The sequence below is a fragment of the Ochlerotatus camptorhynchus genome, unplaced genomic scaffold, assembly GCF_037179485.1.
Source record: "Ochlerotatus camptorhynchus isolate MF236.1 unplaced genomic scaffold, CSIRO-AGI_Acam_v1.1 ptg000196l, whole genome shotgun sequence".
Lineage (NCBI taxonomy): Eukaryota > Metazoa > Arthropoda > Insecta > Diptera > Culicidae > Ochlerotatus > Ochlerotatus camptorhynchus.
Genome location: NW_027040686.1, coordinates 5,331,761 through 5,358,834, shown reverse-complemented (window position 1 = coordinate 5,358,834; position 27,074 = coordinate 5,331,761). Strand labels below are relative to the sequence as shown.

At 38.9% G+C, this 27,074-nt stretch overlaps 2 protein-coding genes across 2 annotated transcripts in view; one reads left to right on the top strand and one right to left on the bottom strand.

The window, feature by feature from the left end:
- LOC135702731 (rho GTPase-activating protein gacU-like) overlaps nucleotides 1-27,074 on the top strand; it is a 352,796-nt gene that overhangs the window by 180,572 nt on the left and 145,150 nt on the right. The window contains exons 3-5 of the mRNA XM_065223783.1: nucleotides 7,092-8,125; nucleotides 8,177-8,359; nucleotides 8,435-8,960. Coding sequence (XP_065079855.1) covers nucleotides 8,048-8,125; nucleotides 8,177-8,359; nucleotides 8,435-8,960 — 787 coding nt within the window. The 5' untranslated portion in view covers nucleotides 7,092-8,047. The remainder of the gene's footprint in view (nucleotides 1-7,091; nucleotides 8,126-8,176; nucleotides 8,360-8,434; nucleotides 8,961-27,074) is intronic.
- Lsm11 (U6 snRNA-associated Sm-like protein LSm11) lies at nucleotides 832-1,717 on the bottom strand. Its single transcript, XM_065223694.1, has 2 exons — nucleotides 1,361-1,717; nucleotides 832-1,306 (listed from the first exon to the last, which is right to left on the bottom strand). The coding sequence occupies exons 1-2, from the start codon at nucleotides 1,671-1,673 to the stop codon at nucleotides 855-857; spliced, it is 765 nt and encodes a 254-aa protein (XP_065079766.1). The 5' UTR covers nucleotides 1,674-1,717; the 3' UTR covers nucleotides 832-854.

The window sequence follows — 27,074 nt, the reverse complement described above, 5'->3', positions numbered from 1 at the left end:
ACTGAGATTCGGACAGCCCTAACTAGTTTTGTTATTGTACTGATTTCTGGGTTCATTAGAAACCCATTGGATACAACAAGTATGTATGCTAGAGAACGGTTTCAGCTCCTTCCCGCCCTCCAACTGTTTATTAAGGAATGGAATGACTTACAGAGATTTAAATGAGCTAGTGCTTAATAAATTCATTTTACTCGGCATGTTTCCCATCCTTCTAAATGTATTTTACCATCCAAATTTTGGCTCGAGTACTCAACGATCTTCAAACGAACACGCGTCTCCATTTGTTCGACCCCACGTGTTACATAAAATGGTTACAATGTGTGTGTGCGCATCAATTTTGCATCATGCCATTTTCCATTACGATGTTTGCTCAGGATAATGTCATATCGCACCTATTCCATTTTGATTCCCTTAACCACTTTTCAATCGGTTTTTCGTGGTCAATGCTCTGCACCCACTTGAACATGAGTGCTCTCAAAAGCATCGGATTACATGACGTTGGTGCTCGTGGTCATTAGCTCCTGAATCCCCATCCACAAGCTGTTCTGTTCCTTTTTGTTACCATTACAAGAATGTACCTAGGTACATCTATCTATCTACCCTGTGTGAGCAATCATGGAACGTACTTTCGGGTTCAATTTCCCATTTTGTTTTGATCCATCCTTTCGACGTCGTCGGTCGGTCGGTCGGTCGGTGCAATGAACAGCTCGTAAAAGTAGCAGTTTCAAATGCAATTTTCTTCATCGTTACTCCTTCGCGTTCATTTACCACTCCAGATTGCAATAAAACGAGCGTTGTTGAAGTCTTCAGTGATCGAAATTGAGAGTAAAATTCTTTTTTCAACCAACAAATCTTTATTCCTTTTCCACTTCCACCCCCGTATCCGGCGTAACCAGCACCACCTGTTCTCCCCTGATCATTAACTTCGGCACCTTCCGACTGCACATCACATACTTCCTATCAACCGACTTAACGCTAACCTCCGGAACGTCAATCCCCATCTTCCGCAACAGCTCGCTACAATCCTGCGCTTCCCCCAGGGTACTAAGCTTGTTCTCCGAATACCGATACTTTCTTCGCTTCCACGACTCGTACACATCCGACAAGGCCATGTTCCAGTGCTTATCGAATACTTCCACGTACCCGGTGACATATCCCCGGACTCCCTTTTCCTTTCTGGTGTAAACCCGTACCCGGACCCGTTCGCACATCCAGGTCAGCAGACTGGCCAGCGGTCCTTCCATATTTTCCAACTTCAAAAATATGTTCTTTTTGAATCTGGCCGGCTTTTCCGCTTTGATCATCTCTAAAAATTGCCATCCGCATTAGAATTTTTCAAATCGACAGTTGCTTTGCTCACCTTGATGTGGTTCGAATCTCCTCACCGGAAGCTCCGATCCGCTCGCAAATTTTTGCCCCTTTCCCTTGGCTGTCGTCTGACGCAATTCCTCTAACCGTGCCTCGTTGTACTTCTGATCGAATCCTCCCAACTGCCGGAACTGGGTCTCGAATTTACTGACGTTGTCGTGCAGCCTTGCCCTCGGAATGGGGATCTGCGGTTTGCGTGAGTACAGCACTCGAAGCGGCTTGTACCGGTCGCTGGTGGGGTCCAGATCGGTGGAGCTGCCCTCGGAGCTGGTCGAATGCTTGCTTTCGTCGTCGCTTTCACTCATGGCTGCACCGAACGGTCAAGGATTTGAGATTTATTGCGGATGGATATAAAAAAAAAAACAATCTACTCGCACTGAAGCTCTGCGATGGAATGTAAACAAATAAGGAGGCAGTAGTGTTTGACAGTTCTGTGGTCCACTTTCCACTGTGTTTCTTGTGTGGCTGGTGGACTTTAGTTGCGCTGACTCACAACTAGAAGCGCTATCGTTGGCGCAGCTCGTAGCAGTGGCAGGGCCGCATTCTGAGTTCTTTGGTTTTATTAATTTTGCTTGGTTAGGGACTTTAGAAGTTTATTTTTAGGAGGATATTCTTCCGTTTTGGGGAGTTATTGCGCTTTGTGCACCAAAGTTGACTCCTGCACTGAAAATAAAAATAAAAATTGATCACACTCATACCATACCATACCGTAATGTAACATTTTACAATAGAATATCATATTGATATGCTAGTTGTGATACCGTGAACCCTCGTTTATCTGAACTTCGTTTATGTTAACAGGGTTCATTTTTAATTTATTTTATTTTATTTTTGATCTCCATTCCATTTCGCATCGTGTTAATTTGCACGGCGTGCCGATTACTAGGGTTCAATTTAAAAAAAAAAGTTCAGATTAAATACGATTAAAGCACCGGGGGTCCACGGTAGATTTTAAAATTTAAAATTTTATAATTGTTTTGGCCTGAGAGCAAAAAAGGGATGAGGGATTATTTTCCCTTAGCTCAGTCGGTAAAGGCGCAGCTACAAAGCAAGACCATGCTGGAGGTGGCTGGGTTCGATTCCCGGTCCGGTCTAGGAATTTTTCGGGTTGGAAAATCTCTCGACTTCCCTGGGCATAGAAGTATGATTGTACTTGCCACACAATTATACCAATGCAAAAATGGTACAGGCATCGAAAGCTCTCAATTAATAACTGTGGAAGTGCATCTAGAACACTAAGTTGAGAGCACGCAATAAGCTAATATGCGATATGCAATAAGCTTGAAATGCGAAGAAGAAGAAGAAGAAGAAGAAGAAGAAGGGATTATTTTCAGCGCAGGAGTCTACTTTGGTGCAAAATGCGCATAAAATTGATAAAAAATTTGCTGCTAGGTTACAAGGTTAAAATTTATTATAAAAGTAACGAAGATTTAATTTGTAAGTCGGAAACCGAAAAATGCTGATTTTAACGAAATAAGGATCTTTTCAAAAAAAAATGAAGCAGGTGCTGGTTTAATGCTTTACTGGACAGCCCTACCATTTTTTTTTGTATTTGCTTCCAAAATAGATATTTTTTGTGAAAATAATCCAATCTCCATATGTTCGCTATTAAGCCTGGTACGCAGCTGAAAAGAAAACGGAAAAGTAATTTTTGAGGATTATTTTTGGAAAATTGGATAGCCATAAGGAGGTGTCTTCTGCTAAATTTTGAGATCATAGCGAGGTGTGGTCAAATTTTAAAATCACCAATAATGTTATTAAAATGCATCCAAAATATCTGTTTAGCTTGAAACGTCAAAATTACCTAACGGAATAATTGATCAAATCTAATAATTGGTTCAACAATTCGAATGTGTCCTAAGTAATCCCCTGAATCAAAAATAGCCCGGCACGACAGTAAATGGCAATGGCATCAAAAAACATGGCAGCTGAAAAAGTGATACTGTCTACGGTGTACAGCACAACTATTAACAACAGTTAACTCTCCATTACTCAATCTCTCCCTGACTCTATGGAAATTAAGCCTATCAACTCTTTCATCGTACACATTTCCAAGCTTTAGTTCCGTAGTTCGATAACCTCACTATCTCGATTATCACTTCAATATAAAAATATACCGTGGACCCTCGCTAATCTGAACGACACTTCATTCATATTACCGGGGTTTAATTTTAATTCGAACGTCTAGAAACCCTATGAACATTAGAAAAGCGTGTTTCTGGTAGCCTTATCTGTTGATTTGTTCTCGGTTTTGTTTTGATATTGCGTTCCGCTTCACAATGTTCAATTTCGCTTTACTCCATTCCATGATCTGAATTACGTTTGACCATTTTTTAGTGATGAAATGATAGAATCCACTCAGATTGGTCAAAACTGAACCTACACAAAAAATGGGTAAACTATTAGCGAATTCGTTTATTATCGGGGTTAACATTTTAACATGTTTATAATCGGGGCGAAACCGAACTTTTTGTCAGTGTGAACCTCAACCTGAGCTAGGTTTTGAAAACAAACGAGCAAACTGACGTTTGTTAGAAAACAAGCAGACCCAATCTTGATACCCGATCCAGGTTGGAACTGAACAATAAACGAATTCGCTATATGTTGGGAGTGATAAGTTGACAAATGAAGAAAGTCGATCGGATTCATGGCGATGTTCATTTGTCAATTTGTCACTCCCAACATGGTTTACTCATTTTTGCGTAGGTTCAGCTTTGACCGATCTGTGTGGATTATACCCAAATTTGGGTAGGTTTGAAATAGCGTGAAGGTCAGATTACCGGGAGTCCACGATATCTTGAAAATGGCTGAATTTAGAAACACGATCACCATGAGCATTTATATTCAAAATGGTGGTTAAAACTCATATTTTACATTTCAAAATATAGACTTTCAAAAATCCATAAAAAGATGGTCTTCTACGAAATCTGGTAGTATTTTTTTTTTTTTCATCTCAAATAATTATAAAAGTCTCTAATTGACTCAGTCCAGCTGAATTAACATCTATTTTTGCTAGAAGCAATTAAAGAATACAAGTAGGTAGAAAGTTATTTAATGAATTAAAAAATACGGTCAATTTATTTTTCAATGTGTATTTTTTCCAGTGGCGTCACCCTAACCTCAATCTGCCTGTTCAACAACTCTCAAAACGTAAACAAACAAAACAATATCTGTTCCAATGGATACAAATCAGTGAAACTAGAAAACCCTATGCCTTTTGAAACAGATGTGAATGTAAACATGACCCTAAATAACGTTTTCAAACTTGTTGAACAGGTCAAAAGTGCCAAAACGCCACTGATTTTTTCACTATATAAAATCAATTATTTACACCATGTCAATAGTTTTTGAGATTCTGGAATCTCCGTCTGGAACATTTTGAATCTAAGTCGAAAAAGCCTGAACTCAAGTCGGGACTATTTCGAATCTTCGTCTGGAACGTCCAGAATCAACTTAAAGAAATTATGGGGTCTTCATCAGGAACGTTTCAATTCTCATTAAAAAACGTCAGGAAATCCGATCCGATCCGATCCAATTCTCAGCGGAAACGTTTGGATTTCCCGTTGAAAAAGTTTGGAACCTCCATCGTGAATGTCTGGAATCATCATAAGGGACGTCTGGAATCTCAATCTGGATCGAGTTCAATCTAATTCAGGCAAATCTGGAATTCAATTCAGGCAGATGAATCGAAAATACTCAAGTTCCCGTCAGGAACGTCTGAAATCTACGGCTGGAAGCCCGACCGAAAGCGTCCAGGATCACCCGGATTATGCACTTGAAGCCTCCGAACAATTTTTGCTGGACCTGACAGCGGTCTGTGGTTTTGTTTTACTCTGATTAATGCTAAAAATAAATGGATTTAATTTAAAAATAAAAATAAAAGAACACTGCGATGAAACAGATCTACTGCTAAATTGGCAATGAGCTTACATTCTCTCTTCTTAATAATAAATCTTCTTTTTTTCTTTTCTTTATTAGAGAGATTTTTAGCCTAAGGTTAGTTCATCTCTTAGTCTTAATAATAAAAGAGATCCTCACAAAATTACTTAAGCAGTTAGAATAGAGACTTTCCCCATCATATTCCTAAAATAACTTAGACAGAGATCAAAACTTTCGTGATGTTCAACAGATAACTCATAATTACGGACTGTCCACAAGTCACAAGGACAATTTTTAAGAGATTCCTCAATAAGTTCGACAGCACCTTGTGTGGTGAAATTTGATACACCTCACAAAGCAACAGGCAAAAAAGATTGTTTACCATAACTGAACATCGGTTACACGTTTATAGGTTACCTCATTTCAAAATTCAAAAAGGATAGCAGGAAAACCGAAAACAACTGGTGAACAGTCAAAAATCAACTACTAAAGAAAATCCAATTAACGCTGTCTGAGCAAAGGGTGATGTACAAAACATACAAGTTTCAAACAACCTCGTGGAGGTCGTTACCATTGTGTCTTGGTAAGTAGATAGGGGTAAGAGGGGCATAGTGAACAGGTGGGGCATAGTGAGCATCCCGTGCACCAGCTTGGACTTCCGGCCGTTCGGAACAAATTGGTTGGTAGTATGATCAATATCATAATGATACTGAAGCTACTACCAGTTGATTTATATCATGCAGCTGGAGATCCAGAGCCAAACTGCGGGATGCTCACTATGCCCCACCTGTTCACTATGCCCCTCCTCTTCCTATGTAAAACTTCAAGAAGGGCAATAATGGATCTAATTGAATTGAAGGGTGGATATACTATTTATAATTGTATTAGTTCATCTAGGAGTCCAGCGCCAGTTGGCCTTCGAAGCACTGCGTGTGATGACAACTTATCAGTAATCAGAAAAATCTTGAATCCCAATCACACTTTAATCAAAGACATCATATCAAGAAGACTGGCAACTTTACCAGAATCCAAGCGACAGATACAGTAGCGCTGAGCTTGAGTGAAGGAGGAAGCAACGCATAGAAAAATGAGCAAATACACAAACCTTTCTTCTGAGGATGTAATCTTTGCTATCAAATTCGTTCGAAGCATTTACCTTTGAGCGGCAGATGATGCGATTGTACCTCTCATAGCGTTCGTATGAGAAAATTTGTGAGTTGCCAGTCTTCTTGATATGTTGTCTTCGCTTTAATGGTACCCAGAGAAAGGCCATTTGAATCAATCATTATGGATAATCAATCACTTTTAAATGATAGGATATGAGACTTATATTCAGTTGGCGACAGCCGTACAATCTTTGCTCAGCAGTGGCAGCAACAGTAGCCGGAACGCTTAGCATCAAGGGTTCGTGTCACTTAATTGCTACCGTTTTAAGATAGTTATTATAACATCATTAAATTACACGCTGCTTGCAACTTGCAGTGCTTGACTGTATAAGCTTTTAGTAAGAGCTTAGTAGCTAAATAGATACTATCAAACGACTCGATTAGTAGTCATTTTAAGAATTAATATTCAGAGTGGACCGTTTATACCACCATCTCAAAGGGGCGTAATTGCATCTGTAAACAAAGGGACCAACAGGTAGAAGAATGCTCTACAAGCTAGCATTGTTAATTTGTAAGGGTGATTTTTTAGTTGCGATAAATCGGTGGCTAAATCCATTGTTTACAAAAGCAATTACGCCTCTTTGAAATCTTGACACTGATAAGTCGAAAATTGATACTTATTTATTCCAAAATTTAATGTCTAACAAATACCTAATACCGATATTTTCTCTTTTCTAGATTTCCTTGCCAACCTGCTAACTAGTTACCAGAGCTCACAGGCTCGCTAGCAACAAAATTCCTCGCCAATGTCTTCCTAGCAAACCAGCAACAACACAATAAAGCCAACAACCAACCACAACAGTGCCACTGAAAAGGTCATTCTCGCTAAACTAAAAGAAGCAAACAAGCAAGTCACAAGCAAACCTTCAAACTTCGTCCAATTTCTCCGTTTCCGTACATGGAAAAATGATCATCGCAAGTCCACCGACGATTCAACTACGCCTACGAATCACCAACCAGACCGACGTCCGTTCGTCAACGCGATTATCCATCACCGGAAACCATCGGACTAAGAGGCGAAATTTTGCCCACAAGCCAACCAACTGCCACTGAAGAAAAGAAGAAAGAAAAACATACATAATCTGCAAACACGGAACAGAAGGAATGTGATTGCTCCATTGCTTGATTTTATGCGCGAAACCAAAATCTGTGATATTTAAGGCTACCACGCAAAATTACCAATGGGTTAGAAAAGATAAGTGTAACCGTCCTCTTCAACTGAAAAGCAAAAATTTCGTTTCGGCATACAGAAATCAAAATTTAACCAACAGTGCCTTCGGATTGAAAAAAAAACCGAAATCGCGTGTGCAAAATCGATGTGTTCAAAACAAAGTTCATATTTTACTACACCGTTCCCGTCGGGATCTCTATTTTATGGCATAAGAAGCAACGTGCTATAACCGAGTAGTGAAGATTTTAACCACCTCGAACCAACAGTGTTATACATTTTTATAGCAATATTGAACTCGCGCCGTGCTCGCAAAGTGATTTTATAGCATAGCCAAGACTGACACCTTCGAGTGTATAACAGAATAGGGTTTACCGAACCGGTCGAACCAGTAGCTTGTGGTCCAGCGGTAAAGGATTTTACGCTGGCGTTAGCAAGTTTACGAGGCGGCTCGGCCATCCTGGCGATGCCATTTATCGATGAGGACATGCTGTGGTGTCCGGACAACGATGGACGGATGGTTGATCTACAGGCTTGCCTACAGGTGATCGTCGGAGGTTATCTTTGCATGCACTTTTAACTGACTTTTCGGAAGATTTTTCAGGACGCCAACAACGGCATGAACCAGCAATCGGATGCCGGTGGCAATGGCTGTGATCTGAACAACCTGGAAGAATCGCTCTGCAACGATTCGGACGAACTGCTGCGGCAACTGACGGAGAATACCTTCGAGTTGGAGCAATTTTTTCAGGACTTCCCCGTAACTGAGATTAAAGTCGTAACTATCAATCGCGTTGAAAATCTTTATTAATTTGGAAACTTTAACTGACCGAAATTCTGTTTCGTATTTTAGGAGGAAAACAACAATGACCTGCAACTTGACGAGGAAACGAGTGGTCAGATTTTCTTGCAAAATTGCAGCCAATTGCTCACGTCGGCAGCGGCCGTTGCGGTTGCAAATTCTCACCTCAATGCCCTCGCTGCCGGAGGCGGAGATCTGTCCGACCTTGCCAATGGAGCCAATATGCTTGTCATGCAAAATGGTGGTAACAGTTCGGCAGAAAGCCAACTGCAAGAGCAACTGTTCTTGGTACAGGCTCAAGGGTTGCTACAGCAACAGCACCAACAACAACAACAGCAACAACATCAGCAGCAGCAGCAACAGCAGCAGCAGCACCAACACCACCACCAGCATAACCGGCTGCACCAGTTGGCCACCAATACGCTGCTGGCGGAGAAGCTGCTGCAAAATCAGACCACTCTGACGGCGTTGGACGGATCCGGGATACCGACGTCTGCGTCGGCCACCGTGGGACTGGGACCGGTGCAAGGGAACGGAAACGGTCGAGCCGGAAAGCCGCCCGACATTGTGATAAAAGGTAGGTGGAGAACTGTCGATGACCCCGGGGGGTGGGGTTTGGTTTCCAGGAAGGGGGGCTTTAGAATTATGTGGCCACATGGCTTGTTTTGAAGTTGCGGGCATACAACTTCCTCGCATTCGTTATGAGTTGATCTGGTTTGAATTATTTCTGATGGACATAAAATACGATCGGTAAGCTTAGTGGCGATTTAGCGGGACAGGTATATCTCGTAAGTGTCACTTTTGACTTCCATCGTCGATATCTCGCAAGTAACAATTCAATCATACAAATCAACATTACCAATAGGTCTCAGGGAATTGTCTCAATACTTTACTTGCTTGAGTTATCGTTTGTGAAAAATTGTTGATGGAAGTCAGAAGTGACAGTTACGTTATATCGAGGTACACCTGGCACCCGGTGCAAATTTTGAGTAAAGTTTCTCTAGAAACATCAGCTGGTTCTAATCTACTCATAATCTGACGTATAAGCTTTTCAACATCGTGTTAATGGGACATTACAAATTCGCTTAATTCTCAATTTTTTTCATCATTTGGATGTGCACTTTTATGAATTGAACATCTTGATGGGCTCAGTACTGTTGACTAAAAAGAATTAAGTACCACAATTTCAAGCACCATAGTCCCTAATTTCGAGCAGTTTTGAAAAATCCCTCTAATATATTAAATAATGATACTTTGAATTAGAAATATTCAGAGGGAAAGATGGGTAGAGAACACAAAATACAATTCGGCAGCAGGGATTTGTAATTAATTTAGGCTCTGAACAATTTGACGATTTTTTTTTACTTTTGTTTAAAATTTAATTCAACAAACGGTTTACAGCCTTAGCTTGCAACCCTTGCTAGAAGCTAGCATTTCACAGGACTTTATTTATTGGTTTTTAAAAATTGATTGCATCGCAATAGTTTGCACATTTCTTGGTGCCATTAATTGACCAACTAAGATCAATTAATCAATAGAGTTAGAATATTGTTTGTGGTTCCAAAAACTAGTTGAATTTGTGAAGCACACGAAACATAAAGGTGATTGAATTTCTGTTCGTTTGCAATACTCTCAAATTTAATCTAGTAAGAATAAGAAATCCTCTGAAAAATTCTAATGAGAATGTTCGATTGGCTCAGATTTTGACAGTTCATTTGGCTCAAAACATTCTCTCCGCCCATCTCTCCCTCTGAGTATTTCTACTTTGAATGAAATGAATATTGCGCATTTCACTCCAAACTGGACCAATAAGCGTGTGTTTACTTATTAAAAAGTGTTATAAAAGTGCAAGTTTCCGTCTAATCGTCGTGGTGTCTTCGGTGTGCACTTATTTCTTATTATTCAAGCAATAAGTGCTCCGAAGACACCAAAATGATTTGACGGAAACGTGTACATTTTTTGCATCTTTGAGGCAGTTCAGCTTCAGATGCAATCAGCAATATTTAGATAGGTATTATTGATAATTAAAAGACTTCAGTACCAACATTTCAAAGGGGCGTAATTGATTTGGTTAACAATGACTTTAGCCGTCGATTTCTCGCATATAAAAGCTCACTCCTCCAAATCAACAATGCTAGTTGGTAGAGAAAACATTCCTCTACCTGTTGGTGTCATTAATTTTCATGCGTGGGCGAGAAATCGACGGCTGAAGCCATTGTTTACTAATACAATTACGCCCCTTTGAAATGTTGGCATGGACTTTTCTGTAAAAAATTGTGCTATATTAAAATGTCAAGGGAAGTCAAATGAACTTTGATGCATTTAAAATGCATTTGATAACTGCTTCTAGGCACTAATAATGCGTTTCAGTCGGCGATTGTCTCAGTTTCGAAACGTTAAATGTGATGTTTTGTACTTGTGAGTTACAAGAAAAGGTTGCTAAGTATGTGTTTGACACATGACATTTGTCAATTACGCATTGAGAGAGTCACAATGAGTGATTTTATGATCGGTAAGTTCTTGAATACTTACCGAAGAGTGAATATTCACCGATCATAAAATTGTGACTCACTAAATGCGTAATTGGCAGGTGTCATGTGTCAAACACATACTTTACAACCTCTTCTTGTTATAGTCGCTACACAGACAAACAGACATAATACTCGCAAAATGTTCATTGAACAAGCATTTATCGGTCAATTAAAAAGTATCTTAGTTGGTAGCACCGCCACCTGTGTCGCGCATAGTCAATTCCCTTGCGTTTGACGTTTTCACACTACCGCTGTGGTCGCTATATTCATAGTTTGGCGGATAGAATCTCGGGAACCAATTGACGCTTACAACTTTGTAGAACATTGAAAAAAAAATGTAAAATTCAAACTAAAAAGTTATGGTAAAAAATGGTGTTTAAAGGGGTACTAGCGTTAGTACTCCATTTTCAACCTATAACTTCGTCCACTTGCGAGATGGAAAATTGACGTGTTGGACAAAGTTCCTTAAAATGTCTTTATCTACAATGTTTCTATAGATGTTCATCAATTTCAACAAGACATAACAAAGCTATATTTTTTTTATTTTAGTGTAAAATGAAATGCAATTATTTTAGTGTAGAGCAAAAAATGTCACCACTGCAACAAAGTATTTAAAAATTAAAGAAATATTCTAGAAGACATCAAAATGCTACTCTCAATAGTTTCGTCGCAAAAAGCCATGTCCTTCTTTTTTTGATTTCGTCCCACTGTGGGACGGTACTAATGGATATTTTTGGTCGCTATTGAAAATTCAGTCGATTGCTGAATTTATGTATGGGCCCAAATTAAGGGCATTTAGGCCGACATTACATCCATTTCCCCTATATTAGAACGTTGATGGTTATCTTGAGCACATCAGATACCATCTCAACTTAAGCAATCCTTGCCAGAAAATTAAACTGCAATTTCATTACACTTCGAGGTGGAACCAGTGCAGGTTATCAAAGCTAAGTATTACAATTGTCCACAGAATGAATTGAACACACCGATCAAAGGTAAGGAATCATCATCATCATCATCATCATCATCATCTATTGTATTTCCCATTATAATGAAGTTATGGATAACGAAAAAGAAATTCCTTTAAAGAGCGTATTTTGCTCAAACAAAACTGTCCGAAAATTGGTTCTCATGACATTCACTGATATATTTCGTTTCCGCGTGTGACCACTCACAATGATTTCCATATTGAATATTTACATAAATCCTGAACCCTATTGATCCGCTTTGAGATAAGCTCGAGCTGTCGTACTATTTGGCATTCTAGCACGATTATTATTAATTCCTAACGAGACTTTGAAAATTGACTTTAAAAACTCACATCAAATCACAGCTTGATTTGGTAACAAATTTGTCTTGGAAAGCTTCATTGAAAATCCGTGTGTAGAGTCTGACAAGAGTTGCGAACAGACGCAAACGTTAGCTGTTCAATTGGGTTATTTATTTCACTTAAATTCAATTAAATTTGACCCTTCACAAATAAATCTGTCTGTTTTTGATCGACCGATTTTCGAGGTCAAAATTAATTCCTTGTCTTTCACAAATAAGTCTGGTAGACTGGGAGAGTTATTTTAAAATTAAACATCTTTAAAATTTATGTGAAAATTCTCCAAATGGAACACAACCTTAGACGTATTGAAATAATTGCATATTCGTAATCTGCAATATAAATAGAACCGACATCCAAAATGTTATCAGTTTTTGAAGCACTTGAACTATTTTAATGAAGTGCGATTACTTTAGCAAAATTCACCCTCGGTGGTACTTTATTTGGGCGCGAGCTGTCAATTTGTTAGTTTTGTGTCAAAAAGCGAAGTGATTATCAGATAATGAGTAAACGATATATTTTTCATAATTGAGTTGTTTAGGGGTATTTAATACATATTCGTTATCTGCATTAAAAATGGAACCTTAATCCAAAATTTCATCAATTTTGGTACACTGGAACTATTTTAAATACGTACGATTACATTAGCAAAAATCACCATCTTAGCGCCCCTTGATAGGACTTTGCATGGGAGCGAGCTGTCAACGAATAGATTTAGTGTCAACGATCAAAAATTTAAATCATGCATGGTCAAATCGAGATGAACGTCTACGGGATCGATAAAAATATCGATGTGCTCAGAAAACGAAGCTCTATCAGATGATATATAAAAATCGGTATATTTTTCGAAGTTAAACGACCCAATTAAAGAACACAATTGGTGTTGACAGAATTACTAATTTATCAACTCAGTGATGAAGATATTCAAACCCGTTATTTTAAAAATTGGTCCAGATTATGAAATTCATTTTTTTCCTTTTCCTGTGATCTCGAAATTGTCATAGATTTTTAACAATTTTATGAGGTTTCGAAAAAAATCTTAATCCAATATTCTAACTATTTTACTTCATTAGGTTGCTTTAGTATTTGTCCAGACATCCGGCCACCCAGCCACCTCCAGCATGGTCTTGCTTTGTAGCTGCGCCTGAGCTAAGGGAGGTGCTTTCTATGTTGCAGGAGCATTTGAATTGGCCAAGGACTGTGAACTTACATTCTATATGTTCAAAATATAGAAAATTATTCCGCGTCACACAATTTTCACAATTTATTTGTCTAAGAGATCTCAAATTCTCAATTTTACTGCGCTATAGTCTGGACCGGGCAGTGCCTGCAGAGATCCGCCAGTCAGAAAATGAGCCGGTATTAGTGGCTCGAGATCTGTGGGACAAGGGAGTCAGTGGACGGGAATTGAGGCAAGCTTCAACTTGAGTTAATAGTGTAGCGAAATCCTCATATAAAGCTGGGTTTCCTCCCAACACCCGTAGGAGATGTTGTTTTGCAGAGCGAACGGCGGCTACCCATAACCCGCCGAAGTGAGGTGCAACTGGAGGGTTAAAATGCCAGGTTATCCCTTGATTAGTGCACTCCCTTATAACCGTTTCCTTAATTTATTTCTTGGCTCCAACAAAATTAGTTCCGTTGTTGGAGTAGGTATCAGTGCGCCTTCCTCGCCGCGCTATGAACCGCCGCAAAGCTTGCAAGAAACGATCAGTGGTTAGATCCGTAACCAGCTCCATGTGGACGGCCTTAGTGAACATGCACACGAAGAGAGCTACATTTTCGGTTTTATAAGGGTTCTGTATATCCGGATTTAGACTTGTAGCATGCTTTAAAACCTCCATAAAACTTGCAATGTTACTTGGGTAGGCTTTAATCGCCAGCCTTCGTCGAACATCACGAATGTAAACCGGGCCAAAATAGTCAACCCTGGTTCGGGAGAACGGTCTTGCAATTGTAGCTCTCGCTGTTGGAAGTTCCCCGCATTTGCTGCTGGAGAATCGATGGCTTTGCCCTGAAGCACCGTTGACATTTGTGAACGCTTTTCCTTGCCGTATCTCTACCTTCTAATGGCCAAAATCGTTAACGAACCGTGCTGAGGAGCAACTCCCAAGTAACAATTTCGGTTTTATAAAGGAAACTGGATTGCAGTAATTTTCAAAATCTCAGGGAAAAACACAATTTCGTACAGATTCGGAACCGGTTCGGCACTCCCTTGATTATGCTATTTAGGACATGCTCTTGCCATAAAACGGTTTATGCCTCTGCTAGTGCACCTCCGTTGATCGCCACAGATGGCGCATGGAGTATGTTCTAGTACTTCAGTCAATTCTTATTATCATCAGTTTCTTTTCACCATAACTCACGGTCATTGAGAGTAGCTCAATAACTGAGTCGAATTCAACTCAAAATTGCCAAATAGTGGGATTGCTTACACGGCCTATGCGAAGATCGACCAACATTTTACTCAGCCTAGGAGTGTATTGATTAAGACAGTGACAAGGCCGATACCAACAGCAGCGTTTAGTGAACCCTACACGATTGCTTTTATTGACAATAATCGTATTGTCAATACATGCTATATTGACGTCAATATATCGAGATTGACAATATTTCTGAATTCACATCATCAATATTATAGTCAATAATTCCCCTTCGCGTCAATATATTGATGCGTGTGGGGTTTGCTTTTGACAGTAGGCAGCATGTCTCGGGCTCAAATAGTTTATTTTGCTGTGCTGGACCCGCTGTCACGGTTTAACATGTTGCCTATACCACTGGATTGGTACACGGCGAATGAGAACGACTCAAATTTGAGTTTAGTTCACTCATAATCGCCAAAAGTGCAGGAACTCAGCGATGAGTTAATTTGCCTCATGTTTTCCTAGGTTTTTCCAGGATTTTCCAGGGAAAAATTCGCGAATTTGAGAAAAGTAAAGATTGGATTCACTCAGTCTATTGGTACTACTCCGAGACTGAATAAAATTTTCGTCAATTTCCTCATTTTCCGGCAGATTTTTAAGGTTTTTCACAGGAAACCATGGGACTTGGCACTGCACTTTTGGCGATTATGAGTGAACTAAACGCAAATTTGAGTTGTTCTCATTCGACGTGTATCGATAGACCGAGTGAAAATCAAGGAAAATTTTACCCATTCACCGAGTAACACCACTTTTTTGAAATTTTGATACAAATTCGACACAATTTTGAGTAACTCGCATTGGCCGCGCAGCCTATGAGTGTGCACAGCCAATGAGATTTACCAAAATTTGAGTTTAGTTTACCCATAAATCGCAAAAAGTGCAGCAACTCAGCGTTGAGTTTTTCCAGGAAAAAATACTGAATATGAGAAAATTCAAGATTGGATTCACTCAGTCGGTTGGTACTACTTCTAGACTGAGTAAAATTTTCGTCAATTTTCTTTACTTTCCGGCAGGTTTTTAAGGTTTTCCACAGGAACATATGGGGTAGATTTACTCATCGCTGAGTTACTGCACTTGTTTTTTTGCGATTTATGAGTAAATTGAACTCAAATTTCGGTTGATTTCAGTGGCCGTATGCTCTTAAACTGAGTAAAATGTTCATCGATTTTCCATAATATTTGAGCTGATTTTTGAGGAAAATCGAAGCAAATTTAGAGAGTGGCCCCATGTTATGCAATTTTGGAGTACATGGCCAATGAGATCAACCCAAATTTGAGTTCAGTTTACTCATAATCGCAGAAAGTGTAGGAACTCAGCGATGAGTAAATTTCAAAAATCTGCCGGAAAATGAGGAAAATTGACGAAAATTCTACTCAGTCTAGAAGTAATACCAATAGACTGATTGAATCCAATCTTGACTTTTCTCATATTCGGGATTGTTTTTTCTTGGAAAAACGTAAGGCAAATTTACTCAGCGCTGAGTTCCCGCAGTTTTTGCGGTGTATGAGTAAACTAATCTCAAATTTTTGTTGATCTCATTGGCCGTGTCGAAAGCGACTCAACTCTTCATGCTACGCCTTTAGACAAGTACGCTTGGAGAGTGAACCTAAATTGTAGGTATTTATTTTAGAATGACAGATATTATAGGGTGTTTCGTGAACCGAGAAATCGGGACAAGTTTCGGGAAAAAGCCGGAAATTTAAAATCACCTGAAAAATCCCGTAAATTTCGATAAAAAATCGGAAAAAATTAAAATTCTGTACCATGAAAATCATTTGAATCCCTTAGACTATACTAGGTTTTCCGGACAAAACACTTTAAATTACTTTTACGATAATTTTGATGAAAATTCTATTGAAACTTTGAGAAGGTTTCAGAATGAGAAAATTTACAAGGGAGTTTTGGAATGCTATCTAAAAGAATGTTAACTAGAACTCGAAGGCAATTAACCACATTAACCAGAAAAGTAGTCAACATTTGTGCGTTTCATAAAAAATAGAAATTAGTTGGTCCATTTTTGTGAAATCGCTGGTAGAAAGTCACGCCAAAACTGCTTGACAAAGTGGTCAATTGTGCGAGTTTCCGAGTAGAATTGTTGAAGAGGATTTCAGGATCCACGAAAAAAAGTTTTAAGAGAATTTTTCGCATGGCCGGGTAGGTTTGGGACGACCGGAGATTTTAATAAAATTAGGCAACTCATAGTTGATATTTTAGGCAGAGCATTAATAAGACCCTATTTTCTCAAGGTTCAAGAAGACAAAATCTCATAATAATGTTGCAAGCTAATGTGTTCGAATGGTAAAATACTGCTCAAATTATGTGATTCATTCCAAGAGCATCTCGAGAAGAACTTCTAAGGAGAGTTGTTCCAAGTGAATTTTCTGGAGAATTTAGAGGAGAGCTTCAAGATAATTGTTAACACCAAAATTTACAGAATTTGAGCATATTTGGGTGAAATCACACATAGCCGGTGAAACGCACGTGTTCGCCTCAGTGTATTTTCCACCAGACCATGCTCATAAAAGCACTTATGAAGCCTTCTTCCAAAGTGCTGAACAAATTCTATCTGACCTTCCTCCTGAGGTTAAAGTTCACATCTATGGAGACTTTAATCAACGCCATGCTGACTTTATTCTGGACTCTGAAAATGAATGTATCTTACTCCCAGTCGTTGGGGATAATGAAACATTGCAGTTCATTTTTGACAAAACTGCTAATTTAGGACTGAACCAAATTAACCACATCAAAAACCAACAAAATTGCTATTTGGACTTTTTACTAACGAATATTTATGAAGATTTCTGTGTGACGGAATCATTAAATCCACTGTGGAAAAATGAAGCGTTTCACACAGCAATCGAATATTCTTTATTTATGCATGAAAACCAAAGACCCAACGACTGCGAATACGAAGAAGTCTTTGAATACAAATTAGCAGACTACGAAAAAATAAAATTTAAATTAAACAGTGTCAATTGGCAATTAATTTTAAGGAATGTAGGAAATGTCGAAATTGGTATAGACGTGTTCTACAAAATTTTAACAGAAATAATTTCGGAAGAAATACCTTTGAAGAAAAAAAGACGTAACAGAAACACACAAAATCCAGTCTGGTTTAACAGACAAATAAAAAACTTGAAAAATCGGAAGCAAAAAGCACATAAAATTTATAAAAAACACAATAGTAGTAATAATTTATTAATTTATTTGGATCTATGCGATCAACTGAATTTAGCTATCAGTACTGCATTTGAAGAATATAATGCAAAAACTGAACGTGAAATAAAGTCCTGTCCGAAGAACTTCTTTAATTACGTAAAAACGAAATTAAAATCTGACAATTTTCCTTCAATAATGCATCTAGACGAAAATGTCGGTGATAGTTCGGAAAAAAACTGTAATCTATTCGCAAAATTTTTTCAAGAAATTTATACGACATTTTCTGAAGAAGATCGTGACCGCGATTATTTTGCATTTTATCCAGAATTTTCAAGGGACATTGGCCTCAATCAACTTCAAGTGCAGGACATTTTGCAGGCTTTAAAAAATTTAGATGCCTCAAAAGGTCCTGGACCTGACGGAATTCCTCCAGTATTTATTAAATGTCTAGCAATGGAACTCACTGCTCCATTGTTTTGGCTTTTTAATATGTCCCTGGAATCCGGAACCTTCCCTAAAATTTGGAAAACCTCATTTCTAGTACCTATCTTTAAATCTGGTCGAAAATCTGACGTACGTAATTATCGTGGAATAGCCATTATCTCTTGCATTCCTAAGCTTTTCGAGTCAATTATCAACGAAAAATTATTTCTCCAAATCAAAAATAGAATTACTGACATGCAACACGGCTTTTTCAAGGGTCGTTCGACCTCGACCAACTTACTTGAATTTATAGACTATTCATTGAATGCAATGGATAATGGAAACCACGTAGAAGCTCTCTATACAGACTTTAGCAAGGCATTTGACCGCATTGACATACCAATGTTACTCTTTAAACTGCAAAAAATTGGAATTAAGTCAGGGCTCCTGAAATGGCTTGAATCATATTTAACTAACCGCCAACAAATAATTAAATTCAACGGAAAGAAATCGAGCCCAATTCAAGTCACTTCAGGCGTCCCCCAAGGCTCTCATTTGGGACCTCTCCTTTTTATTCTATACGTAAACGACATATCTTACATTCTCAAAAAACTTAAATTGCTTATTTATGCCGACGACATGAAGCTCTTTTTGGAAATAAGAAATGAAGAAGACATCAATATATTCCGGAATGAAATACACATATTCTACATATGGTGCAAAAAAAGTCTACTAGAATTGAATGTAAAAAAATGTAACTTAATATCATTTAGTAGAAAAAGAACAACTTCAAATATTTCAATTGCATTAGGAAATCAAACTGTAGACAAATGTGAAAGAGTGAGGGATTTAGGAATTATCTTAGACTCTAAGCTAACTTTCATAGACCATTACAATACAATTATTCACAGGGCAAATAACATGCTAGGCTTTATCAAGCGCTTTTGCTATAACTTTCAGGACCCTTACACAATTAAAACACTATATATTGCCTATGTGAGGTCAATACTGGAATATTGCAGCATTGTATGGTCTCCATTTTCAATCACGCACGAAGAAAGATTAGAATCAGTACAAAAACAATTTCTATTATACGCTCTTCGTAAATTAGGTTGGACTTCATTTCCTCTTCCATCATATGAAGCACGCTGCATGCTTATAAACATACAAACATTAAAAGAGCGTCGTGAATATGCAATGGTTTCATTTGTAAATGATATCGTTTCGCAGCGAATTGACTCAACAGAACTTTTATCAAAATTAAATTTCCATGCACCCACTCGGCAACTCCGAAATCGAAATTTATTTGCCATAAAACATCATCGCACAAATTATGCAAAATATGGGCCATTAAACCGCATGATGGCCTCTTACAATAAACACTGCGAAACCATTGACTTTACAATGTCTCGGCATAAACTAAAGCAATATTTTTATTCCATAAGAAATAACAACTCATAAAAGAAAAGACAAGAAAGCTGACACTACTTTTTTATATAAATATATATTTAAGAAAACAAAACTGTATTAATTAATTGTACTAGTCTACGTTGGTTGACGAAATAAATAAATAAATAATTCTGAGAAAATTTTAAATACAACTGAGATTAATCACATGAGATTTGTGAGGGAAATTTAAGCGAATTTTAAATATACTTATTGAATGAAGCTTCAGTGAACTCTTGGAATATTTATTAATAAAATCGAAGAGAATCTTAGGATGACCTCCTTGAATCTTTTCAAGTGTTCTGCAGAGTATTTCTTGACTATCATAAAGCAATTAAGGGACTCCCAGAGATAACCTTGATTTTATTTTAGAAGATTTCTGAAAAGAACGCTTTGAAAGAGTTTGATTGTAATGGAAAAAAATAAGAATAGGAATTCTTAAAAATTAATTTTTAATAAAATCTTACAAAATCAGCGCGAATTTTCAAGGTAGTTAAAATATCGAAAAAAAATTTAAAACCGAACGCAGAAACAAATTCAATATCCAGGAAAATTTTAGCTGTCTTTGTAATTCCCCATTTATTAACCCATTGATCCCTTCGACTAAATCGTATTTAGTTATATAGGTACATTATTTAAATGTGCATCGCACAACCGGGGAAATTTCTAAAATTCCAAATCAAACCGGAAAATTGCGAATCGGGATTTGCTGGCAGACATTCTATTAACCAGTTTTTCTAAAAAACGTGTCATATAAATTCGAGATTTTTTAGGTTCTGCGTCCTGTAGAAAAACTCACCTTAATTCGAAGTGTTTGTGGTTCATTGACAAGGTCATGTGGTATTCGGTCATTGTGAGGATTTTTATGTACCACCTAAATACTGTAACGCATTTGACCACAAACGATTGGTTGCTGGGTACATAACCAAAGAGCTTTGGGGGTGATGTGGCTGGCAGCAAGGCGAGTGAACGTTCAATGAAAATTACACTCTCAAACAAGCTGTATGTTGTTTGGAACGAGTGTAACACGCTTGGCATAGATGACCCGCAGAAAAGCTGCTGAATCCAATCGGTAGTGGTGCGGTTTCTTCCTCCTTCTTCGGTGAATGGACGCTCATGTGGGCTGCAGCTCGCTGTTTGTGGGCAGCCTTTCGTTGTGTACTGAAGACCAATGTTCAACGCCACGCGCCGAAAGCACTGCTGCTGTTGCTGATGATGACGACCAACCGGCCGCCACAACACACGGTGATTGAATAAGCACCGTTCGGCGAGACTGGATGGGATTCGATTTTGAAATCTGTGTTAGGGAATGCGCTTTTTGTAGGCAATCGGTAATAGTTTTGATCACCATTGTGAACTTTTCAACGGCGCCGGCGCAGGCCTGGGTTCAATCCCAGTCGGCGCCGCCGGGATGTTCTGAGGCATAACATCTCTGATCACGCCTTCCTTCGGATGGGAAGTAAAGCCGTTGGTCCCCGGTTCATGAGTTGATGGGTCGATAGGTAGGGTCCAGGTGTGGGAGCTGCCTTCCTGGCACGTCGGTAGCATTGGTGCTCAGCACGGAAAACAAGATCGACGGAAAAAACAAACCAAAGGAAAAAAAAAATTGTGAACTTTTCATTAGTGACCTTTTGAAAATGGATAGTCTTAATTCCAATCGATTGGCTTATTAATAATTATAATCCGTCCGCTATTGACAGAGTTATAAGTGATCAAAACCTGACCACTTTTTGTAACGCGGTTGACTTTGGTTTTTTGAAATTGCACCCCCAATATGTTGCTGAAAGACGTTATCCTTGACGTAGGGAGTTTGAAGTACAATTCCAAGATAGATATGAGTAGAATTCTAATTCAAATCAACTAAAAGAAATCAAGTATGAGAATTCCAAGGTAGTTCTGGTTCTGAATAGAATTCCAGGAAAATATATTTCTGGGGAGATCTCGTTGGAGATGTTAAGAAATATTTAAAATTTTAAGGAGTATCTAAAAGGAATGATAAAGAGAGCTCCAAAGAAGTATTCTAAATGTTTGGAGAATTCTAAGAAGTTTTCTAAATGAATTATAAGGACTGCTTCAAAGGAATTTCGCGGAGGATTTTATCGCAATTCCTAAAGGATTTTCACGAAAATTATGTAGAAAATTTCAAAGAATTCCTGAGCAGAAATCAAAAAAGATTCAATCCATAATTCCAATGGAGCTTTGGGAGAATTCTTTTAAAACGCTGAGGAAAACTACTAGAACATTTTAAGGAGAAATCTTAAGGGAATTCAATGATTTTGCAGATAATTCTTGTTTTTTATTTTTTTATTTTTTTATTTGTTCGTCTTCGAATAAATCGTACAGACCACTCTATTTGCCTATGATTCTTAATCCTATTCTTAAAAACATTTTTGAAAGTCACAAAGTCAAAATCAGCACCAGTTGCATTGAAAGCTCTCACACTCGATAAACTGTGAATTCCTCAGCTGTCGTGGTGGAACGTACAGTGGAATGTCCTGTAAAAGCGTAGGACAATCGATGTTGCCACGCAGTACATAGAAGATAAACAATTGCTGTATATTTGTGCGCTTCTCACGTAAGATTTCCAATCGAATAAGCGAGCGGCGTAATCAGGCAGGTTCAGTGGATCATTCCATGGGAAATTACGTAGAGCAAACCGAATAAAGAGTTTTTGAATCCTTTCGACTCTTGTGATTAGCGATGCGTGATGAGGTGCCCAAACGGTAGCCGCGTATTCCAAGATACTAGAGCGCAAAAAGGCATATATGTCGGTGAACTGACAGGTTTAGCGCCGAATGAATTCGAGAACCGTGCATGCTTCGGCCGTGCTGAGTGCAGCATGTTCGTTGAACTTCAGCTTTGAATCAATAGTTACTCCAAGGCCGCGAATCAAGGATACTTGTTCCAGAGGCACAGGTTCAAATGTATATTGGTGGTTGACGGATACGTGTGAACGAAATCACCTTCCATTTACCTATATATCCCATTCTCATTAAACCACAGCAATAGTTCGTTGATTTCGTTCTGTAGGGTGAGGCAGTCGAGTACGGTCATGATGACTCTGTACATCTTCAGATCATCGGCACACAATTGTTGAACGAAGAAGTACGAGGGCAAAAATCGTTCACGAAAAGAACAAACAGCATTGGACCGAGCACGCTATCACTATCGCTTTCTGCTTTGTGAATCGGTACGATTTAACAAATCTTCTTAGCACTAGGGAAAGTTCGATCACTCATTGAACGGTTGAAGATACAGGAATTCCTAGAATGTATGAAGACATTAATAAGTATTCCCTTAGTCCCTTAGCTGAAATTCAAGGAAATTATTTGAAAAAAAAAATTGACACAGGTAACAGATATCAATAAATTTGCCAGATCCTAGAAACAGAAAAAAAATAATCAAGACAGGTTCTGGAAAGTAAGATTTCGAGACTTGAAATTTGTGAATTCTCATGCTAAGAAGAGATTATAATATTTCAGTTCATCCCGACTCTGTGACTCGAATATTTGAAATGATGGAGTTTTTAATTTCTTACTTAAAATATATCCAATATCTGAGACAAAATATTTTGGCAGTTCAAAACTTGAATTCCAACATTTTTTTGAAACCTACGAACATTAAATTTTGTTGCGATCTGAGACTTGAAATGATGTCCAATGTTTCGAGCTGAGCAAAAAAAAAAAGCTTACTCAATTTCAGTTATGGCATAATCATTAGCAAATTGATTTCTTTTTAACGAACTCATACACTCTCAATATCACGCGTTATATTGCAGTAAAATATTATGCTTGATATTGATTTTACTAGCTCCTTTGATATTGCGAGACTATTCACAACGTGTAAAGTTGAAGCTGAGAGTTGAATCGACACAAAATGATTTCGTTGCACCTCGTTTTCTTAGAAAGAGAAGGTATAATAATGCTATCTCATTTTTTTTCTGCTCCGATGGTAGACACGAAGCGACTGCTGTCAGCCGTTATGGAAGTTTCGGTTGCGTTCGGGTGTAAAGCCAAAATCATGAAACTCAATTTCACCACAGCTTGGTGAGGTTTGCAGCTGGTGAGTTTTTTTTAGCTTGATATTCTAGCTGCGATATCACAGCTTACAATCTCAACTGCAGTTGTTTGCTTGTGGATTTTTGTCTACAAAAATCAAGCGTGATCTTGTTCTTTGGTGAGATTTGATTTTTTGTTATTTTTCCAACACTGCTCATTTTTTTGTTTTCAAAATTCAAAAACTATAAAACTGGCATTCACTGTTTTCGGTGCGGTTTTGAAGCTGTCAAAATGATACCATACATCAATTCTGTGCATCAAAACATAGTTCAAATTTTCAAAATATATGTGTTCAAAAGTTTTCACAATACATGAAATGTCTTCAAAATTCCTGCGATAACAAAATGACTTCACAAAAATTAAAATGTCAAAACATGTCTTCAAATCTGGCATCCCTGCGTATTATTGATTTGTGCACGGTGAAATCATTGATATTATTGATGTTTTCCGTTCGATAGAACGGAAATGGACAATTACGACGAAATAGCGCTTTACCGTACTTAAAAATAGTACATTTCAATTGTGAGTTAAAATGCCAGGAATCCAGCTTTACTTGTGAAAAGATCCTATCTTCATTGATCGATTCTTTTTAATAATTTTATCCATTTGACTTACCACGACAACAGAACCCAAGTCAACGTGTTTTGACTATCTTTTACATATCAAAATCCGACGCTACTCAATTGTCAAATTTTACAATCCCTCAATCAACGGCTAAGCATGATCCAAAAACCAAAAATCCATCTCAGAATGGCTTTCCAAAGCGTCAAATACCGCTGCCATTTATCAAAACTCGTCGCGCGCAGCATTTGTTCGCGTCGTCCTCCACTCCCACAATCACCTTCTGTGAACCGCAACCAGAAAAATATGACACAGATCTCACGTAGATCCCATTAGTCAAACTCGCGCCTCTCGCCTCCTCAAAACCGAACTGCACCGGGCACGAATAAATTGCTTGAGACAGAAAGAGAGAGAGCGGCAGAATCTCGGTTACTCACGAACCTACATGCTCGCGCAGCACATGTGTTTTGGAGCGTCGGCCGATCCCGCTTTGAGTAATTGCACATGACCTAGTGAAAGTCAAAAACCTTCCTAAAACAGAAACGATCGACCAAACGATAACAACAACAACAACCACGCAAACCACAGATGCTGAAAACAAAACAAAAACATAAACGGTTTTGCATCGCTTTTGGGTACTTGAAGAGACACCGAATGTGGAACACATACGGCGCGTGGAACAATAAGAAGTCATGTACAAAGTTCGGATTGCATAACTCCGGGCGGCTTCGATGATCACCTAGCAGGGTCCTTCCTCATCAGCACGTCTTCGATCGAAGACGATCGTGGCTGCTGAGAAGGAAAAGGCTACGCACAGCTGGCTGGCTGTGCCGAACCGCAAGATTGCAACAGCCTTGGCAGCTTCCAAAACTAGACACAAAGAGGGTCTCTCTCGCTCTGTTCTTCGATCATCTGTCTGTTGTAAGTTTTGCAATGTTCCAAACTCGATTTTTCGGAGTCTTCCTTCTTGGCGTGTTTCTCGTTTCGCCAAATCCAAATTGTCGAACATTGCTGTAACTAGTGCTGATTGACAGACGACCTTTTGCGATGGAGTTCAATAAACTCACGATCGCGAATTTGGTGGTCCTACTGGGGGACGCACTTGCCCGGCACCAACATACAACGGCTGAAGTTGCATCAGACCGCCCGAATCGCTTGCTGGAAACCCATCAAGCCAGGAGGGCATTTGGCACATTCGCCAAATCGTGTCAAAGTTTTTACCCTCTGGGTCAAAAGCTGCCGGAGGGAGCTTGTGGTGCGGCAGCCTACGCTAATCTGATCGTCATGCATTCGCCGGTGAGACCATCAGGGTCTTGTGGGTTGCAACTTTTCGGCTTTGGTTGTCGATTTGGTGGTGGGTTGGGATTGCAACATTTGTTATGGCATGAAGTACCTCCCACAGGTGACAGATCATTTACGAAAAGATATCTAGTACTTCTCACATGTTTGACAGTATGGTTCCGTTGACAACTGGATCATTCAAGGGTTACCATTTGCGATAACCGATCCGCCCGAGTGTCACATTTCCCTTCGAAACGCAAATGTCGTTTTTTTTTCTCAGGCGTACCGAAGGCCAATGAATCCGTTATCTCTTGGTACAACGAACCTTGCAGTATTGTTGCGTGCCGTGCCGTGCAATGCCTTGTGCCCGGTGAGGGGTATAGAATGCCGTTTCACTTCCAGAACGGGTCCTATTTCGCGCTCGGTAGCACTTCCCATCTAAATGCGTCGAAAAAGGTAGCCCCACTCCGAATAGAATGAAAAAGAAATGGTCAGCACAACGAGGCCATCTTTGCCGGAATTCTTCCGTTGCTATGTTGTTTACGTTCTACATATATAATCGCATGTTCCCGCGAACTGTTATAGTGACTTTCACTTGATAAATTCGACGATGCTCTTTTCATAAGGGACTAAGTTGCTATCGTAAACAATGGCTTTCGTGAATATTTAGGCTTTGACCTACGAGCTATTTATGCTTTGCTTTGTGAGGGAAGGTGTGAAGATTCCAACAATCCTGACCTCAAATCTTCAAATGCAAATGTCCAAAAATCTACTAATTGCGATTATATGTGTTAAGTTTCTTCATTCGGGAAAATTTACGTTGATCAAGCACAAAACACCCGCGAGGTGGCATGGTTGCTGCACATTAGTGCAGTGCACTTGACAGTGACACCGATTCGCCGAGTGGTGGCAAAACAAAGCATAGCAATAAGCCGTTGAGTCGCAATAAATGGTTCAGGTGTTTTTTAGGCCATATCGTTGGATGAGGAATTTTCGGTGTAACGCTACCGGGGGGTCCGATTACACAATAAAGTGTTGGTGCGACCGAAGAATGTGCACTCTGGAAGCACTTCCTTTCGTTCCGTTCCCAGGAAAAAAAAAAAGGTGAAACGTTTTGCTGATGAGTCAACATAACAAATTTACATGAATCGGTTGATGGCTTTGTGTATTGATTGGTGAATGACACAATTTTGTGGATATTTACGTAGCAACTAGTGTGACGTGTCGCGGGACAAAATAGAACTTAAACCTCGCTTTTATTTACTTTTGAGGTTTTGGAGGAGGAAAACTACCCAAAAGGGATAAATCAAAGGTGTTTTGACTAAAAACGAGTTTATTTACTCCGTTTATTGTCCCATTAGTGTTCCAGGGTGTCGACTACCTGGAAAAACCTGGAAAATCAGAGAATATCTGGGAATTCCTTTTTTGACCTGGAAAATCAGGGATTGTCAGGGTATTTCATTCAAAGTCAGGGAAATATTTCTT